This window comes from Mixophyes fleayi, chromosome 7, assembly GCF_038048845.1.
Source record: "Mixophyes fleayi isolate aMixFle1 chromosome 7, aMixFle1.hap1, whole genome shotgun sequence".
In the NCBI taxonomy this organism is placed as follows: Eukaryota; Metazoa; Chordata; class Amphibia; order Anura; family Limnodynastidae; genus Mixophyes; species Mixophyes fleayi.
Window position 1 is genome coordinate 120,921,331 of NC_134408.1, and position 16,935 is coordinate 120,938,265.

The 16,935-nt window shown below is 39.2% G+C and overlaps 1 protein-coding gene across 1 annotated transcript in view; it reads right to left on the reverse strand.

Annotated features, from left to right (window-relative positions):
- AGPS (alkylglycerone phosphate synthase) overlaps positions 1–16,935 on the reverse strand; it is a 142,113-nt gene that overhangs the window by 58,643 nt on the left and 66,535 nt on the right. Inside the window, exons 11-12 of the mRNA XM_075180562.1 lie at positions 16,502–16,629; positions 204–255 (exon numbers count right to left, since the gene is read on the reverse strand). Coding sequence (XP_075036663.1) covers positions 204–255; positions 16,502–16,629 — 180 coding nt within the window. The remainder of the gene's footprint in view (positions 1–203; positions 256–16,501; positions 16,630–16,935) is intronic.

Here is a 16,935-nt window from a genome sequence, read left to right on the forward strand (position 1 = left end):
ATGGCATATTAACAAGACATTCTGAGGGTTAAAATAATTACATATTGATTTGTATTGATTGTTAAACAAGTCTGCCAGTCTGATGTTATAATCCTGTTCCTACGTTTTGCAGGCACATTAGAGATTGGATATATGAGCTCATTACAGTGTTACATCAGTACAAGTAGTTATCTTTACTAAGCAAAACTGAAATACTAACTCACCAAACTGAAACTGTGCATTGTCCATAAGGCGAATCGATGCAGGAGCACATCTCTGGAAGACAAGAGACACAAAAATAAATATAAGTGCCACAAAATGGAATTATGTCAGAAAGGATGTGAATATGAATACTGACTTCTATGGGTATATTTACTACACTGCCGGTTTGATAAAGTGGAGATGTTGCCTATAGCAACCAATCATTTTGTAGAATGTACTAAATAAATAACTACAATCTGATTGGCTGCTAAAGGCAACATCTCCACTTTTTCAAAACCCACAGTTTAGTAAATATAACCTTTAAAGTGCACCAGTTGCAAAAAAAAAAAGTCATGGCAGTGATTTCAATGGCTATAGCATCAAAATGGCAAACACCCAGGTACATCAGTGACCTCTAGTTCCTAGTGAATTACAATGAGCAGCCGGCTTTCATTCACAGCCGTTAAGATCTCTCCTTGTTCGGAGGAACCAAGGCAGTACTAAAGGTGATCAGTACAACCAACGGTGGAAGGTGAGTAGTGGGGAGGTAATTAGGTCAAAACACAGTTTAAGTGGTAAGCCTGTATAAAAGCCTTCAATCACACGTATATTAGCTCAGCTGACAACATGGCTAACCCCATGTACTTCAGTGATGTCAGCTCTTAGTCAATTCATAGGCTGAATTCCTAGGACCTTCAGGTTCAATTCAAAAAGCGGATGTCTCTACTTTATGCAGATGTGCACTTTTTAATTAAATAATCGAATAAACCATTTTGGGGGACAGAATTGAATTTAAAAAAGCAAAACAAAAAACCCTTATGCCGAAGATGAAGCGTTGAGATGTGGGAAAGGGATAGCAGCATGTTAGAAACAGGTGTTGTAACATGATTGGAAGCACTATCTGATAAGTAGGTTTGCTGGCTTCCAGTGAATGAAAACACACAGGTCAGTGGTCTACTGCGAGACGCTGCATAATTCACTTAGAGGCCACGGTTGTGGTTATCAGCCTGCACAGACATTACATAAGTAGGGCAGACGTGAGCAGGGGACCAGAGTGATACCATTATGGATTTTGTCCTTTATCTTTATTTTTTGCATTTCTGAGCGCAAGGACGTACGGACAAATAATAAAGCTGCAAGCAGTAAGGATTCAGTCCATCAATTACTTTGAACAAACCAGTGATTTCGTCATATAGCTACGAAAACCTGCCAAAAATTGCATTTAACATAAAGTAGTAATTATTGCATAGTAAAGATATAGGCATATATTAGTTAGTAGAAAACCACAATTTTATGCTATACATGGGTTCATAATTATACCATAATATGACACCCCATATTTCAGGCTATCTTGCATGATCCTTAATCAAATGAATACTTAGAACCTACCATGTAACAATACAGCTTCTGAATAAACCATCACAGTTATCACAGTAATGTAGGGTAACATTTTCAGTGTGTATCTTTCATCACAAGTAGAATACATCAGGTAAAATACTGCTGAAGAATCTCATTATACATGATGAAGCACACAATCACATACTGTATGTACAGTTTTCTGAGTTCACAGAGAGCAAACCAAATACTTATGTACTTAAATGCAAGGCAATCAGAGGGATCAGTGATCCCAATGATAACCGCACCTCCCCATTCCTACAACATGGCGAGTCAAAGTCCACTGCACTGGGAACAGGGACCAGGGAGCAAGAGGTTATTATAGCCATCAATGATCCCTATGACCATATAACTTTCTAATGCAGCGTGCAGGTGGTTTACCAATGGAAAACACACCACAGGCATCTCAAAATTCTCATTTCTATTCAGCTCCTCTGTTGTTCTACTGTAGAGATCTACTGTGGCTGCTACTAAACATCTTCAATATCTGCTTTAACGGTCCTATTAAGTCATGTCCTTGCTTTACAATAGTCTAAAGATAGTAAAATAAAGTGTACATTATGCTCATGACTATAATAAGGAATATTACAGTTAAATGACCCTGGTAAGAAGCACTGCTATAGATAAGCACTGGTTCCAAAAAAAAGGGTAATACTATTATACCCTCACACACACACACACATATATCATACTTGCCAACTCTCCCGGAATGTCCGGGAGACTCCCGCATTTTGGGCGAGTCTCCCTCACTCCCGGGAGAGTATTGCAAAATCTTGCATCTGTAGAATTAGGGCCAAAATACCGCAATTCTCCTGCCCCCCACTGTAAAATGACGCGTTTGCATCATTACGTCATGGGGGGCGGGTCCAAAATTACGCAATTTTGGAGCCCCGCCCCCCACACACCCACCTCCCATTGCCTCCAAGGCAATGGCAAAAAGTTGGTACGTATGACATATATATATATATATATATTTACGTAATATGGTGGCATCTAATGAGCTTTGAATCTACATTAGAAATGTACATTATCTAAAACAGCCAATGTACAGCTAAAGCTATCAAGTATTTGTGTGCTACATGACAAAAGAGCCAGCATTTGACTTATGTGCGAATAATAAACTAATTTGCATCCCTTGCATTGTAGCATGGTTTGTCCAGGATCCACATTTACTCCTTTTTTTGCCTTGCTCTCCTTAAGGACTTAAGCCCCAAGTAAATATGGGTACTTTTTCTTAAAATAAAAGTGCCACCCTAACAGCCCCCTACCCCCCCAAAAAAAATCATAGATCTTGATAAAGGTGCCCTGTTCCTCGCCAAAACTTTGGTTCATTTTATTTCAAACACTAATTTTGCTTTATACAACCCTATGAGTGTTCCCATCCTGTGTTCTACTTAAGTATGGTCATCAGCAAAATTGTCACAGTACAACACTGGGAAAGTGGGTCTTAAAAGGAGGCTACATTATTTTATTTATAATATAAAGTGGTCGGTGGTAGGCTGATATATGGCAATATATACCACCACTTCTACTGCTTTAATTGTAATCACACTTAAGTCACTTATATTTTCAATACTACCACTTCTACATTTCTACTTTGACCACTGTATGTGATATATATATATATATATATATATATATATATATATATATAGATATATATATAGATATATATATATATAATTATTAAGGATGGTCATGACTACCAGCAATAGAACAATTATTCTTTCTAAGGGTGCAATAAACAAATACTGCTTCCGACGTACTGTAAATATTTACCGTTTAACATAGACTTTAGTGAACAGACAGCATCATGTGTAAAGTATACAGTTCTCCCCAAAACCAGACAAATGTATAAATTACAATGTGCTACAAGCCACACTGTTTATAATGGTACAAGGTCTGATCAAAAGTCAGGAAACCATCACTCAAAGATTGATGTGAAAACACATCTGTTTTGCCAGCATTTACTTGCTAGTAATGACAAACTCTACCCAAACTAATATATACCATAGGCCCTGGTGTACAAACACAGGAAGGAAAGTTAATGTCACTGGTGATTTATAGGCCTGGTGAATGTGTGCAGCTTTCTAAGTGCCACCAAACCAAACCTGGTAGGCAGAGAGTCAGAGCTGGTCATTTTGAGCTCTCATTCTGTGACCCATAACACTGCCCTGGTTCCTGTAATTATATAACCCATGTAGCTGAAAAGAGAAAACAAAGGCATGTAATAAATCAACAACTCTCCTAGACACTGAAAATAGAACGCACCATATTCACAGACCTCCCGACAACAAACAGAAAACCCAAGTTCCATTCATTTATGTAGCCAAGTAGTTCAGCTGATACATGGGGCACCAGTTATATAGCGCATTGCTGAGGACAGGACTGAAACAACAAACTATTTGCTGAATGTGAGTGCGGCCCCAGCACACTAGAAAACATGTGTAATACTAAATACTAAAAACTAAACATGTGTAATAGTGGCTTTCAGTAGGAAAAGGTGTCTTATTGTTAGTATAACAATTTATCCATATATTGTGCTGTAAAATAAACTAATGCACGTATAAGATACACACAGTGGGGCTAATACAGAGTTGGGCGTACGTACGTCTGTTTAAAGTAATATATGCAACTCTGTACAACGCGTGTACACAAAAGAAGTTTTATACTTATGTCCATATCCTGATTTGTTCACATCTGACAAATTGAGAGGCGAACGGGGAAGGGAAGGGGCGACCTAACCCAGGTCGAGAACGGTAAGGGCGTACTGGTGTAATTGCAAGTAGGGCAACCCGCCCCGAGATGCACATACGCCTGTCGGTAGCAGCAGTATCACTTGCGGGTGCCTGCAAGTTGGTGCAAATACACACTGATGACAACAGCTGCCCGCACTATCTAGCCGATTCTGATTGAGGATTAACCCCTGAAGCCGATAGTGCTTTCCTTATTGATAGGGACTAAATGATATGATTTTGTAGGTGTATTTTAGGACTAATTTTTTGATACTTTAATATTAATGCAAGAAGGAAAATTATACATGCTGTATTAAAGAGGTTTTTTATTTATTTATATCAAGCCTAACAGCCAATGCGCTGGTTGTATAGTGTATCTGATGTACGACTGGCAAAGTTGGCGCATATACGACAGGTGCAGAGTTCGAGCAGCCTCGCACTCAGCATATGAGCGTAAATAAGTTATTTTATTGCCCAGGCTGAACTGGCCAAAACAATAAACAGAAAATAAGGGTCACTCATGAACCAGAAAAAGTGTGGATCCATTATACAGCTAGTGTGAAACATCACTTCATAGTAAACCCACTAGCGATTTCAGAACATCCCATTTATTCCTTAACGTTTCAGTTTTTCTTTACTTCACTATTTATCTTTATTTATGTCTTCAATTAATCATGAGCATGAATAGAGAAAAGGCCGTATTTGCCTACTATTTAAGCCTCCACTCTGGGATCCAAAAGGGCAATCGCTCGCAGCTCAATCCCGCTATCGCACAGCAGGGGCTGGGCAACGACGACAAGAAACAAGTCACCAGGATATGACCACTGAGGTCCCACCCTCTTTACAAGGAGATGAGAAGGAGCCTGGCATACTTTGCTGGGAGTCTGGACATTCCTGGAGAGAAGGCCAGTATGGATAAGGACTGTCTTTATAACATGTCACTATTGTGTGAGGGGGTAAACAATAAATAAGAATAGATATATATATTATATAGCGTCTGCTAATGAAGATATGTTGTGTGGCTTGCTATGCATTTTAATTAAAATGCAAACACAATACAGACCAAGTGGATCATTTGGGAGGCTCAGGATTTCAACAAAACTCCAGGCTAAAGAGAACTTTAAAGCATCATGTAATCAAGTTTCTAGCTTTAATTAATCACTTGTAAATGTATAAATAGTTAACCGTAGCAAATAGTATGTATTTTATGTGGTCATATAACATTATGGTTTTAATCGGTAGCCAGGGTATATTTGTGGTGACTACACAGAGTACAAGTTTAGAAAACAGAATTTATTTGTAATCCCGTTTCAGGGGGAAGCGATCAGTATACAAGCAGAAACTGTTCTCTTCGTCTGCCCACTCTGCGCTTTATATTTTTAACATATAAAGCAAATACATGTTTATCAGCACTATCAAAGCTGTTCTTTCATTAAGGCCCTTGGGCCATTCATCACTGTCAGAGCAGCTTGGGAACAACGGTGGGAAGAAACGTTTATCTGCAATCAACGTTGAAGCAATTAATCATCCAACGATACGCCCTTTTTTCTCCCATTTTGGTTTGAAATCAGCCTTTTATTCTACAATTCTGCAGTAGTATAATAGGAACTTTGTATAATATTATAAGTGATATGCTTTCCTACTACTTCTATACAGCAAAATCAAATATGGTGTATACCTTAATTGTAATCCATATATAGGTAACTTTAGAGTTTACTGAATTGTCTTCCCACAGTGGATGCAGCAATTTTTTGGACTGACCAAATATTCATAAGATTGAACCCTATTAATTAAATTGGTAATAATGACATAACTGGTGACGTTACTTATATGTAAAACAGTTATGTTTATCAGCACTATTAAAGCTGTTCCTCCTTTCATGCCTCAGTCTCTAGTGAAAGGAGACCGAAATCTTATGAATAGTGAGTCAGTGCACAAAATGGCTGCCTCCACTGTAGGCAGTCAATAGAGGTCAAAGTAAGGGGAAAAAAAAGTTAAAGGTGCAAATTCAAAAAATTTTAATCTATTTAGTTTACTTAATATAAAATATAATGTGGTGAAAAAGTTAATGAATGTTTCCAACATATTAATTACATCGAGTTTTATTCTGTTGGCAATTGCAAGAGAACGTTTCCGAAGCTATGTAGCGATTGCTAGTTATAAATAATATCAATTTTTCCATACACCAAATAGCCTGTTCACAGCGATCATAAATACCGGTTTATACAGGTCTAGAGGCGGGAATCTAAAGAAGGACACCTGGCAATCTCAAGGAAAAATGACCAAAGGAATCATCCAATGACATGTCGAATTCTTGGGAGATCAAGACTCTTCCACCTATGAATGAAGATCTTAGGACTGTAACTGTGTATCTTTGTGATGTCACTGCTTTTTACAACTATACTGTGTATAAGTTGTTCACCACTGGCTTTGGAAACCAGAGAGATCGAATAGAAGCTTGTGTTAGTGCTAACAAGCACATGAGTATGCATACCAAACTTTGCCTTCTAATATTTTGTGAATAAAACCTTTTGTGCTTTGGAACCACAGTGGTCGCATTGGAGAATCTTTATTGCAAACGATATATACACAGACATAACATTACGAAACCCTTTTGAATCATTATTAGTAACAGACCCAATTCTGCATAACTATTCACTAATCTACACCAGGCCTGGCCAACCTGTAGCTCTCCAGGTGTTGCAGAACTACCAGTTCCAGCATGTCTTGCCAGTTATCGTCTGGCTAACCATTAGGCAAAGTATGCTGGGGCTTGTAGTTTCACTACATCTAGAGAGCCACAGGTTAGCCAGGCCTGGTCTACACCATAAGTTTGGATGAAGAATTATGGGTAATTTAGTTTTACCCCGTGCTTAATGCTTCAGACAGAATTCAACACAAAAAAGTAAGGGAAAATTGCTAGAAGCAGATCAAAACAGTTTCAGATAAGGTAGATTTAAAAACAAATTAAAGACTGCAACCATATACAGAGTTGCAAATGCTAGAGGGTACAATTTAAGGAGTTTGTGGGTGTGGAAGTGTTGGTCAACAAAAGTCAGGATAACATGGTGCCCACCTGTTTTCAAATAGAGAATTAAATGTTGCATGTCAAAACAGTAGACATTTCTTTAAAGTTGTTTGCAAATAAGGTCTGATCCAAGACAGTAATAAGAACATTTTTCTTCAAGGCTAAATTCATTCTATTTCTTCTGTGCACTTCAGATTCAATTGTGCTCCAATAAGAGTATTGGTATGACATCTGCTATCTATTGATTTACAACTACAACTAACATGTGTATTTCTTGTTTTGATTTAAAAGTGTGTATATATTACATGCACCAGAGGCAGCCATTTTGTAGCCTCAATCAATATTGACGAGAAGGCAGCCCATCTATTCACTAGATATTCACGGCTTCTCTGAGACAGCGATGTCTGTCAGTTATGAGGCAGACATGCAGAGGGTACTGCAATAAACCCCTTCAGAGGAAAGGAATATAAAAATTCAGTAGTACATAATACTTCACAGAATTATTTTCTCAGTGTGTCTTCAGTACTATGAGTGCTAAGAAACACTGATCTAAACCATATTCTTCATAATTACATATCTGATGTTAAGACAAAAAAAGTTCACATTTGTGTGGACATGATGAGGTAAAAAAAAAAAACATATTGTTTTAAAACAAATAAGGTATGTCAAATTTATATTAAATTAGAGCATTCAAACTGTGGGATGGAGCCTTCGATAAGCACGTCAATGAAAGGTTTATTGAGAGAGGCAAACAATGTAAGAAAAGAAAAACTAAACTATTTCATATCTCATCTTTTAGCAAACCCCTCACTCTGAGAGAATAAAGGAAATCATATATTCAGTTCATTGTTTAAGTGAGGCAGTCCAGCTATCACTCATGTCTGTGGTCAGCTTCAATCATCACGGTTATATTTCAACTGTTGGTTTTCCTCCCTTGAGAAGAATTAACATGGGCATCCAAGACACAAACTTCTCTGTAATTATATTGCTGCTAAAATTGTATTTACCACAAACAGATTTCTTAAAACCCTGTGCGTTTGACCCTTGGCTAGTGTTTACGCAGAAGGACCGCCATTTTGGATGAAAGGATCAATGACATCCTGAGACAGATGTGCATGGAAGTGACATAGAAGAATGACTAGCGAGGCCTAAGGCATTACTGTGGATCCCTCAATATCAGTCAGTGGGAAGGCAGATGGCCCGGCATGTAATTGATTTACTTTGTTATCCATTGATATGCCAAATTTACGGATTACAATTTGATCAGTGTTGTGCTTTGCAATAGCCGATAAACAGAAGGTTACCAACACATTTACTGACCGGCTGTGTTCTTTTCAGTATAGTCCAAAACACCATTGACAATAGAGAACCAATATTACAAATTGATCCAATAAGAAAAGGTGTCTTGTTACATTGACAAGTATATATGCAATATTATGTAAGATACATTAAATGGTAAACAAGCTGGCCACACTCCAAAAACATACTAGTAGGTTAATTGGCTGCTATCAAAATTGACCCTAGTCTGTCTGTGTGTGTGTGTTAGAGAATTTAGACTGTAAGCTCCAATGGGGCAAGGACTGATGTGAATGAGTTCTCTGTACAGTGCTGCGGAATCAGTGACGCTATATAAATAAATGGTGATGATGATGATGAAGGTGTGAATGCTGTTTCATACATTGGACACCACGGTCTTTCTTGCAGCTTGACGGGCTCTTTAGGTCACTATATCTGGGTCCAGGCCTCTCTATGTCGTCATGCAGGAGTTGTCTGAGAAGGAATACTCTGCTGTTAACATTCTATGGGGTAAATTTACTAAACTGCGTGTTTTTTTTAAAAAAAAAAATGGAGCTGTTGCCTATAGCAACCAATCAGATTCTAGTTATCATTTATTTAGTACATTCTACAAAATGACAACTAGAATCTGATTGGCTGCTATAGGCAACATCTCCACTTTTTCAAACCCACAGTTTAGTTAATATATCCCTATGGCTCAGATTGATTGGCTGGAAATGGTTCACTCAACATTTACTTCATGTCCTGCACATCTGTGTTTTGAATACAAGGAGATGTGACTCTAGCTAAAACCACCTACTCATTATTATTATTTATTTATTTATAAAGGCGCCACAGATTCCCTAGCACCGGATACAGAAACAAGTAACAAATAGATGGGGTAATACATGTCAGCAGCACAGAGTGTGAGTAATGCTATGGGGACTCACACAGAGTGCCGAAAAAGACGCAACGGGACATATGAGGAACCGGAGACAGACGTGGGACCCTGCCCACGAGGGCTTACATTCTAAAGGGAGGGGTGGTGAGAGACAGTAGGACCAATTGGGAGAAAAAATTTAGGATGGCAGATGAGGAAATAGAGGTGATGAATATCATGGTTAGGAGGTGGTAGGATAGGTGAGCTTGCAAAGGTGAGTTTTGAGTGAGAGTTTGAAGGACTGAAGGTTGGGGGAGAGTGGAGTCAGACGGGGTAGGGAGTTCCAAAGATTAGGGGCAGCACAGCAGAAGTCTTGAAGGCGAGCATGGGAGGAGGTAATGAGGGGTGAATTGAGGCGAAGGTCAGAGGCAGAGCGGAGTGGCCGGGTAGGTATGTACCTCGAGACAAGGTCAGAGATGTAAGGGGGAGAAGTGAGGGTAAGGAGCTTTAACTGAATTCTAAAATTGATAGGGAGCCAATGAAGGGATTTACGCAGAGGAGAAGTGGAAGAGGTGCGGTGGGAGAGGAAGATGAGCCTAGCCGAAGCATTCTGTATGGATTGAAGGTCAGAAGTGCGAGAGCAAGGAAGACCAGTGAGAACGAGGTTGCAATAGTCGAGACGAGAAATGATGAGTGAATGGTCCAGGATTTTGATTGCTTCCTGAGAGAGGAAGGGACGGATTTTCGTAATGTTATGGAAGCAGAAGTGGCAGGATTTGGTGAGGGACTGGACATGAGGGGTAAAGTGGAGTGCTGTGTCAAGGGTGACTCCAAGGCAGCGGGCTTGGGTGACAGGAGAAAGAGTGATGTTGCCAACCAAGAGGGATATATTGGGACAGATAGCAACATTGGCAGGAGGAAAGATGATGAGTTTGGATTTGGAGATGTTGAGTTTCAGGAAGCGCTGCGACATCCAGGTAGTTACAGCAGAGAGACAGCTAGATACCTGGGTTAGGACAGCGGGAGAGAGGTCAGGGGAGCAAAGATAGATTTGCGTGTCATCAGCATAGAGGTGGTATTGGAGGCCAAATGATTGAATGAGTTTACCAAGAGAGGTGGTGTAGAGAGAGAAGAGCAGAGGGCCAAGGACAGAGCCTTGTGGGACTCCAAAAGAAAGGGGAAGAGGGGGGGAGGAAGAATGAGAAACAGACACACTAAAAGAGTGGCCAGAGAGGTAGGAGGCAAACCAAGAGAGCGCTGTTTCATGAAGACCTATGGAGTGAAGGGTGGTGAGAAGCAGAGAATGATCGACGGTGTCAAAAGCAGCAGAGAGGTTGAGGAGTACGAGAAGGGAAAAATGACAATTGGACTTAGCTGAGAGCAAGTCATTTGTTACTTTAGTGAGGGCAGTTTCAGTTAAGTGAGGGGGACGGAAGCCAGATTGGAGAGGGTCAAAAAGATAGTGTGAAGAGAGAAAGTGGCACAGACGATTGAAGACAAGTTGTTCGAGAATTTTAGAAGCAAAGAGAAGCAGTGATTTGGGGCGTTAATTGGAGAGAGAGGATGGGTCAAGGAAAGGTTTCTTGAGAATGGGAGAGATGAGACCATGCTTGAAGACCGAGGAGAAGAAGATACCAGTGGAGAGTGAGAGGTTGAAGAGGTGAGCAAGGTGACAACAGCATTGGAAGAGAGGGAGCGGAGGAACTTGGAGGAGACAGGTTTGAGAGGACAGGTTGTAGAAGAAGAGGAGGAGGAGAGAAGAGAGGATAACTCAGGCACAGTAACAGATGGGTAGGAGCCAAGGGTGGCAGAGTGAGTGATAGAGAGGACAGGTCGGGGGACGCAAGAACAGATATCATTGTGTATAGAGTCAATTTTGTCTTTGAAGTAGGTGACAAGAGCGGTGATGGACGAGGGGGTAGGAGGTGGGGGAGGATACAGTAGAGAACAGCACTGGGGTCACAAGTTCAATTCCCGACCATGGCCTTACTTAACTGTGTGGAGTTTGTATGTTCTCCTCATGGTACTCCGGTTTCCTCCCACACTCCAAAAACATACTAGTAGGTTAACTTCTGCTATTAAATTAACCTTTGTCTCTCTCGGTCTAGGTTAATTGGCTGCTATCAAAATTGACCCTAGTCTGTCTGTGTGTGTATGTTAGGGAATTTAGACTGTAAGCTCCAATGGGGCAGGGACTGATGCGAGTACAGCACTGTAGAATTAGTGGCGCTATATAAATAGCTGATGATAATGATGATTGGTAGGTAAACAATTATCTAGGTTAAATTTAAATATGTAAGTCCATAAATTATTAATACATGAACCTTTTTATACTTTCTGCTGAGAACACAGATACAACCTGACATTATAGTGATATATTATAAAGAAGGTGGTAAATAATGGAGTTACTGCATACCAATGACCTGGTGTGAAAAGGATGAACCTGGTGCTAGTGGAGGCGGTGTATAAAGAGCAATGTACTATAAAACACATTTTGTTTTAAATAGGAATCATTTTTTGATTACGGATATATTTAGTTTTTTTGCGAGTTTTGGGATGTCACCATGATTCTGGAGAAAAAAAAAAAAAGAAGAAAAAAAAGATTTCTTCAGATATGCTTGCTGTACCTATCTGGAATAGGACTTATTCTGGTCATGGTAATGAAGGTTTCATAATAAAAACTTGTGAACCCCTTGATCTAGATAATCATCAGCTATTTATATAGCGCCACTAATTCCACAGCGCTGTACAGAGAACTCCTCACATCAGTCCTTGTCCCATTGGAGCTTACAGTCTAAATTCCTTAACACCCAGACACACACACGTCAATTTGATAGCAGCCAATTAACTTACCAGTATGTTTTTGGAGTGTGGGAGGAAACCAGAGCACCTGGAGGAAACCCACGCGCACACACAGGGAGAACATACAGTCTCCCAAGGTTTTCTGTGGTTCCCAGCACAGCAGACAGGCTCTCTTACAATAATGTAGGAATATTTGACCCGCAAATTCGTTATAATATACATGCTGCCACTTCATTTAAATACTTGGACAGCACTAAGAGAAAGGGTCCAATAAGCCCCTCTCTTATTATAAAGGAAACCATTACTGGAATACCACTTTAAACTTGTAAAATTTTATATATTCCATATAATTTTTTATGAACTTTGCAATTGATTGTACCATAGTCCCATACAAGTGCACCGATAAGGTTCATTCTCATAAATATTGGTTGAGTCACACAAATGTCTGCCTCTACCGTGTGTAGGCGAACTGGGCACTGTCGTTTACCAGGACATGAGCAAAATGCTAAACAGCATACCAGATAATAGCATTACTTCAAGGATAACGATCATTTTCTTTCTTCCCAGCTAGGAGTCCAAACAAACTTCTTGAGCTATTGGCAAGAATCTTATTTCCTTTTTGTGTTTTAATTACACCCGGGAATGGACTATTTTTAAAAGATAAAGTTAAATATGCTTTGAACATTACCAGACATAATTTGGCTCCAGTTTTAATGCATGTTGCTACCAAGGAAAATACAAATAAAGGCCCCGTTTATAGAAAAAGAAGAAATGGAGGGCAAATGGCAGAACAAACAAAATAGCTTTATCATATTCTGGACACAATAGACCTTAGCCGGTTTAATTGGCTCAAAAACACTTTTATAACAAAATACTATTGTCAAATTCTAGCAAGTTCAAACAATTATACGAACAGATACTTTAGAGGACATTTCAGGTAATTCTCATAATGGTTTGTTCAATGTTTATGAAAACATTGGACAAACCCTTTGTTTCTCCTGGCTCCGGTTCTCTCCATATTGGTTGTATGACATCACAGACATTGGTAGGAAATCATGTTAACATGCTACGCCAAAGACCGATACAGTCAGTCAGTGGTGGCATGACGTAGTTCTATCTAACACTTCTTACGTCATGCTCTGGCACATGCTTTACATTGACACACAGACTGATAACTGGTTTGAAAACAAAATTAGTTACTAGCTAAAGCAACTAAAGAACAGCTATATTCATAATTGATTTATAATGAATCTTGTGAATTATTCTGTCAACATAAAACTGAAGTTTGTATACATAAAGTAAGTGCACGGCTAGCTAATTCACCATTGTTTTGTCTGGAATGCATAGCTGGGTTCTTTGCATGGTGATTATGTCTAGACCAACCATTACCATTGCTCTCCATATACCCCTGCTGGACTCCTCTGTAAAGCAGAAAGTTCTATTTTGGCGAGTCCAAAGATTCAATGTGAATGCAGAATAAGTATATCCTAGAGATGGGAAATCTCTATGGTAACGGGTGTTCCAGCTGCATTGTCTTATCAGTGTTTGTTCCCAATTGTAAAGCGCTACGGAATTTGCTGGCGCTATATAAATAAATGTTGACGATGATGATGATGATTCTCCAGTGCAGTGGAATTGAATGTCTGCTCACCAGGTAAAAGCGGTTACACTGAGCCACACCTGGAAATATTGTTGTCCATAGACCACATTGGCTATAGTTCCTCACACGTGTGGGCATCCAACAACGATAGGAAAGAGATTCAAATTTAATTGCAAAAAAATTATCCATGATTGCTAGATGTGTGACAACTGGCGCATCTCTCTAATGGAGACCATGGAATCCAGTGGATTACTAACCAAGCCTTCCCAATGCTGCCATGTGCATGTGCAGCAAAACTGCAGACAGATCAGGCTCAGTGTCTGGAACTTAATGCCTGTTGCAGAGGTTTCTAATAACTAAGGGTCTTGCAGTCTGTAAATCTAAAAGAATCTAACCCTGCAAGTGAGGGGTTTTTTTGTAGACAGTCTCCTAATTAACATCAATGCTCTATACAGATTGGTGGATTCAAACACACATTACAAACAGGTAAAAGTAGCTAGTGTATCACACTAATGTAAGGCAATTTAGAAAGAGGCGTAAGCGGGCAAAGTGAAGGAAAACTTTACATTCTGCTTCATACTAAAGAAATCTACACAAAAAGGTTACCTCTTCAAATCATTTATACTTTAATTCTTTGATTGCCAACTACATACTTGCTGTGCACATCATGTATGCATTATATATTTTTATATACAAAACATATTTTTGCAGGCAGTTGACCAGTCCCGCCAAATCGATGGGATAATTTAAACAACAAAAAACAAAATCTCTACACACCTCAGTGCTAGGATAAGTTTAGATTCCTCTCAGTGTTTCGGGACAATAAAACTAGTATATGTTCGTACTGAAGGTGTTAATCTGGCGTATTACTAAATTAAGCCAGCTGCTTATCTAGAAGCTGCAGAGAGCGTAACACCCGCAGGTGGCCACAGAATGTTATATGGCTGCCATGACTTTGTGAACAGTTCAGCATCGGTGACAATTTTACAACTGTTCCCAAGTTGGTTCCTTGTCTATAGCACACTCAGGGCTTTAAATTCACATTGGACAAACACATAAATCTCCTTGTTATTGGCTGTGCCGCTGTGAAGCCAAGTTAGGAACCCTTCCAGTGACTTTATTTACTTACTCTAACTGCACCTCTACTTAAATTAATTTAATACCTGCCTATTTTTGTTTTATCCCTCTGAATCCACAGATCAGAGCTCTAACCTCTCTAAACACTCCAGTTAATTAATGAACTGTTACTACCGCCCCCCTCCCCCCAATAATAAATTATCTCGCCGTCATAAACTGTGAAGACTGCGGATATTTCTAGGCAGTAACCTAGACACAATACACAGAATGCAGTGTATTGCACACCTACGGAACTGTATTTATTTAAAGGTAAATTCTCCAACGTGTTTTAAATGGTGACCCATGGCACTTAAACATTGAGGGAGCTCCAGATTAAACAGATTTTTAGCAGGTTTAATGGTAAGTAAACAGATTTACAAACATTATTATAGCTGCCAACACCAATTTTCTTTACGGACTTCCAAAGGAAAAAAAAAAAAATAACTCAACGTTCAAAGTCTAAAAACATCATAACAGTTTATTGAGTTTTGAAATAACTAAAGTATGTAAACATAACAGTTCCCCAAAACCACTGTTGTTGGGGTCTCTCTGTCTAGCTTTACAGACACATTTAATACATACATAGTGCCGGTAAAGACCTTTTCTATAGTCAGACAGGTGTATTTATAAGCAGGTCACTAGGCAGGTCTACACAAGGAATCAGTGATTGTTAAAATGAAATGTCATCTAAAACTATGAGAATCACTGAGCTGTTGACCTGAGATTGAAAGCGGACACAGACGTTTAGCTGTTAAGCCAAGTTATGGGTCCAGTTTAGACAGAGCACAAAACCAGGGCATGATGTGGGCGCTATCCATAAAGGGTACAGCTTGCTTCTCTTTGGGTGTCAGATGCAGTAAAGGAAGTCTAGGAACAAATCACTATTTGGTTAATGCTTCCTGGGAAATTCTAAGAACAACCATACAACTACTCCATAAACAGTCAATATTTGCATTATAAAACCACTATGTACTTCTGACATACCTAAGCTGACCACATACAGGGCAACATGGGGTACTCATTTCAATATCACAAAATATGTGGCCCCAAAACACGCATGATGAATAACAGTCTGATAAATATTGATTGGATCATATTTAGCATGATGGATAAAGCAGGCTGTAGATGCGCGTTAGCAAACTTTCTGTGCGTGGTCATCTTTCAACTGCACGGACAGCGTAAGCCGTCCAATTCTTTTTACCCAAGGATGATTAGCAGGATCGACCCCAACATAGCCAGCTCCAGACTGAACATATGGAATGAAGATGAACCACACTCCTTAAGCCAATGAATGGAAAACATGGAATGCATTCATTCAACAGAAATTTTTGCCCGTCAGATGCGCAATATCAATATATGAAAATAATAAAATACCCAAGTACATAAAATATTCACTGTTTGCTACTTTTTGTATAGAACTTTTTCATCAAAGTATGCAATTCCAAGAGGTACTGTACTTCTTTACTCTATGCCACAATTTTTCCGCTTACCTGTCTTGCAACTTCTCTCAAGCAGGCCACACCTCTCTCAAAGTTTGGGAATACCACTGAGCCATACTTCTGATATTCTGGAACAGGTCTAATTTTAATTGTGACTTCTGTAACCACTCCAAGAGTCCCTATAAAAAAAACAATTTATTTGATAATAAATAATTTGAAAATTACATTACTATATACAAAACTGTTAATGCTGCAAGTAATGGATATAAAATGTTCACATGTTAAAGCTATAAATTGCTAACTAGAAAAACAGAGATTTAGACACTACAGAAAACACAGTAAGTTACCATCTACACAAAGTGCTAAGCATACAGAAACAGTGGTACTTTGTGAAAGACGAAACGGTGAATGTACATAACATCTGGGAACATTGCAATAAACACCCTGGATGAAATCATGTTCCTGCAATCTATGGAAGGACTCGC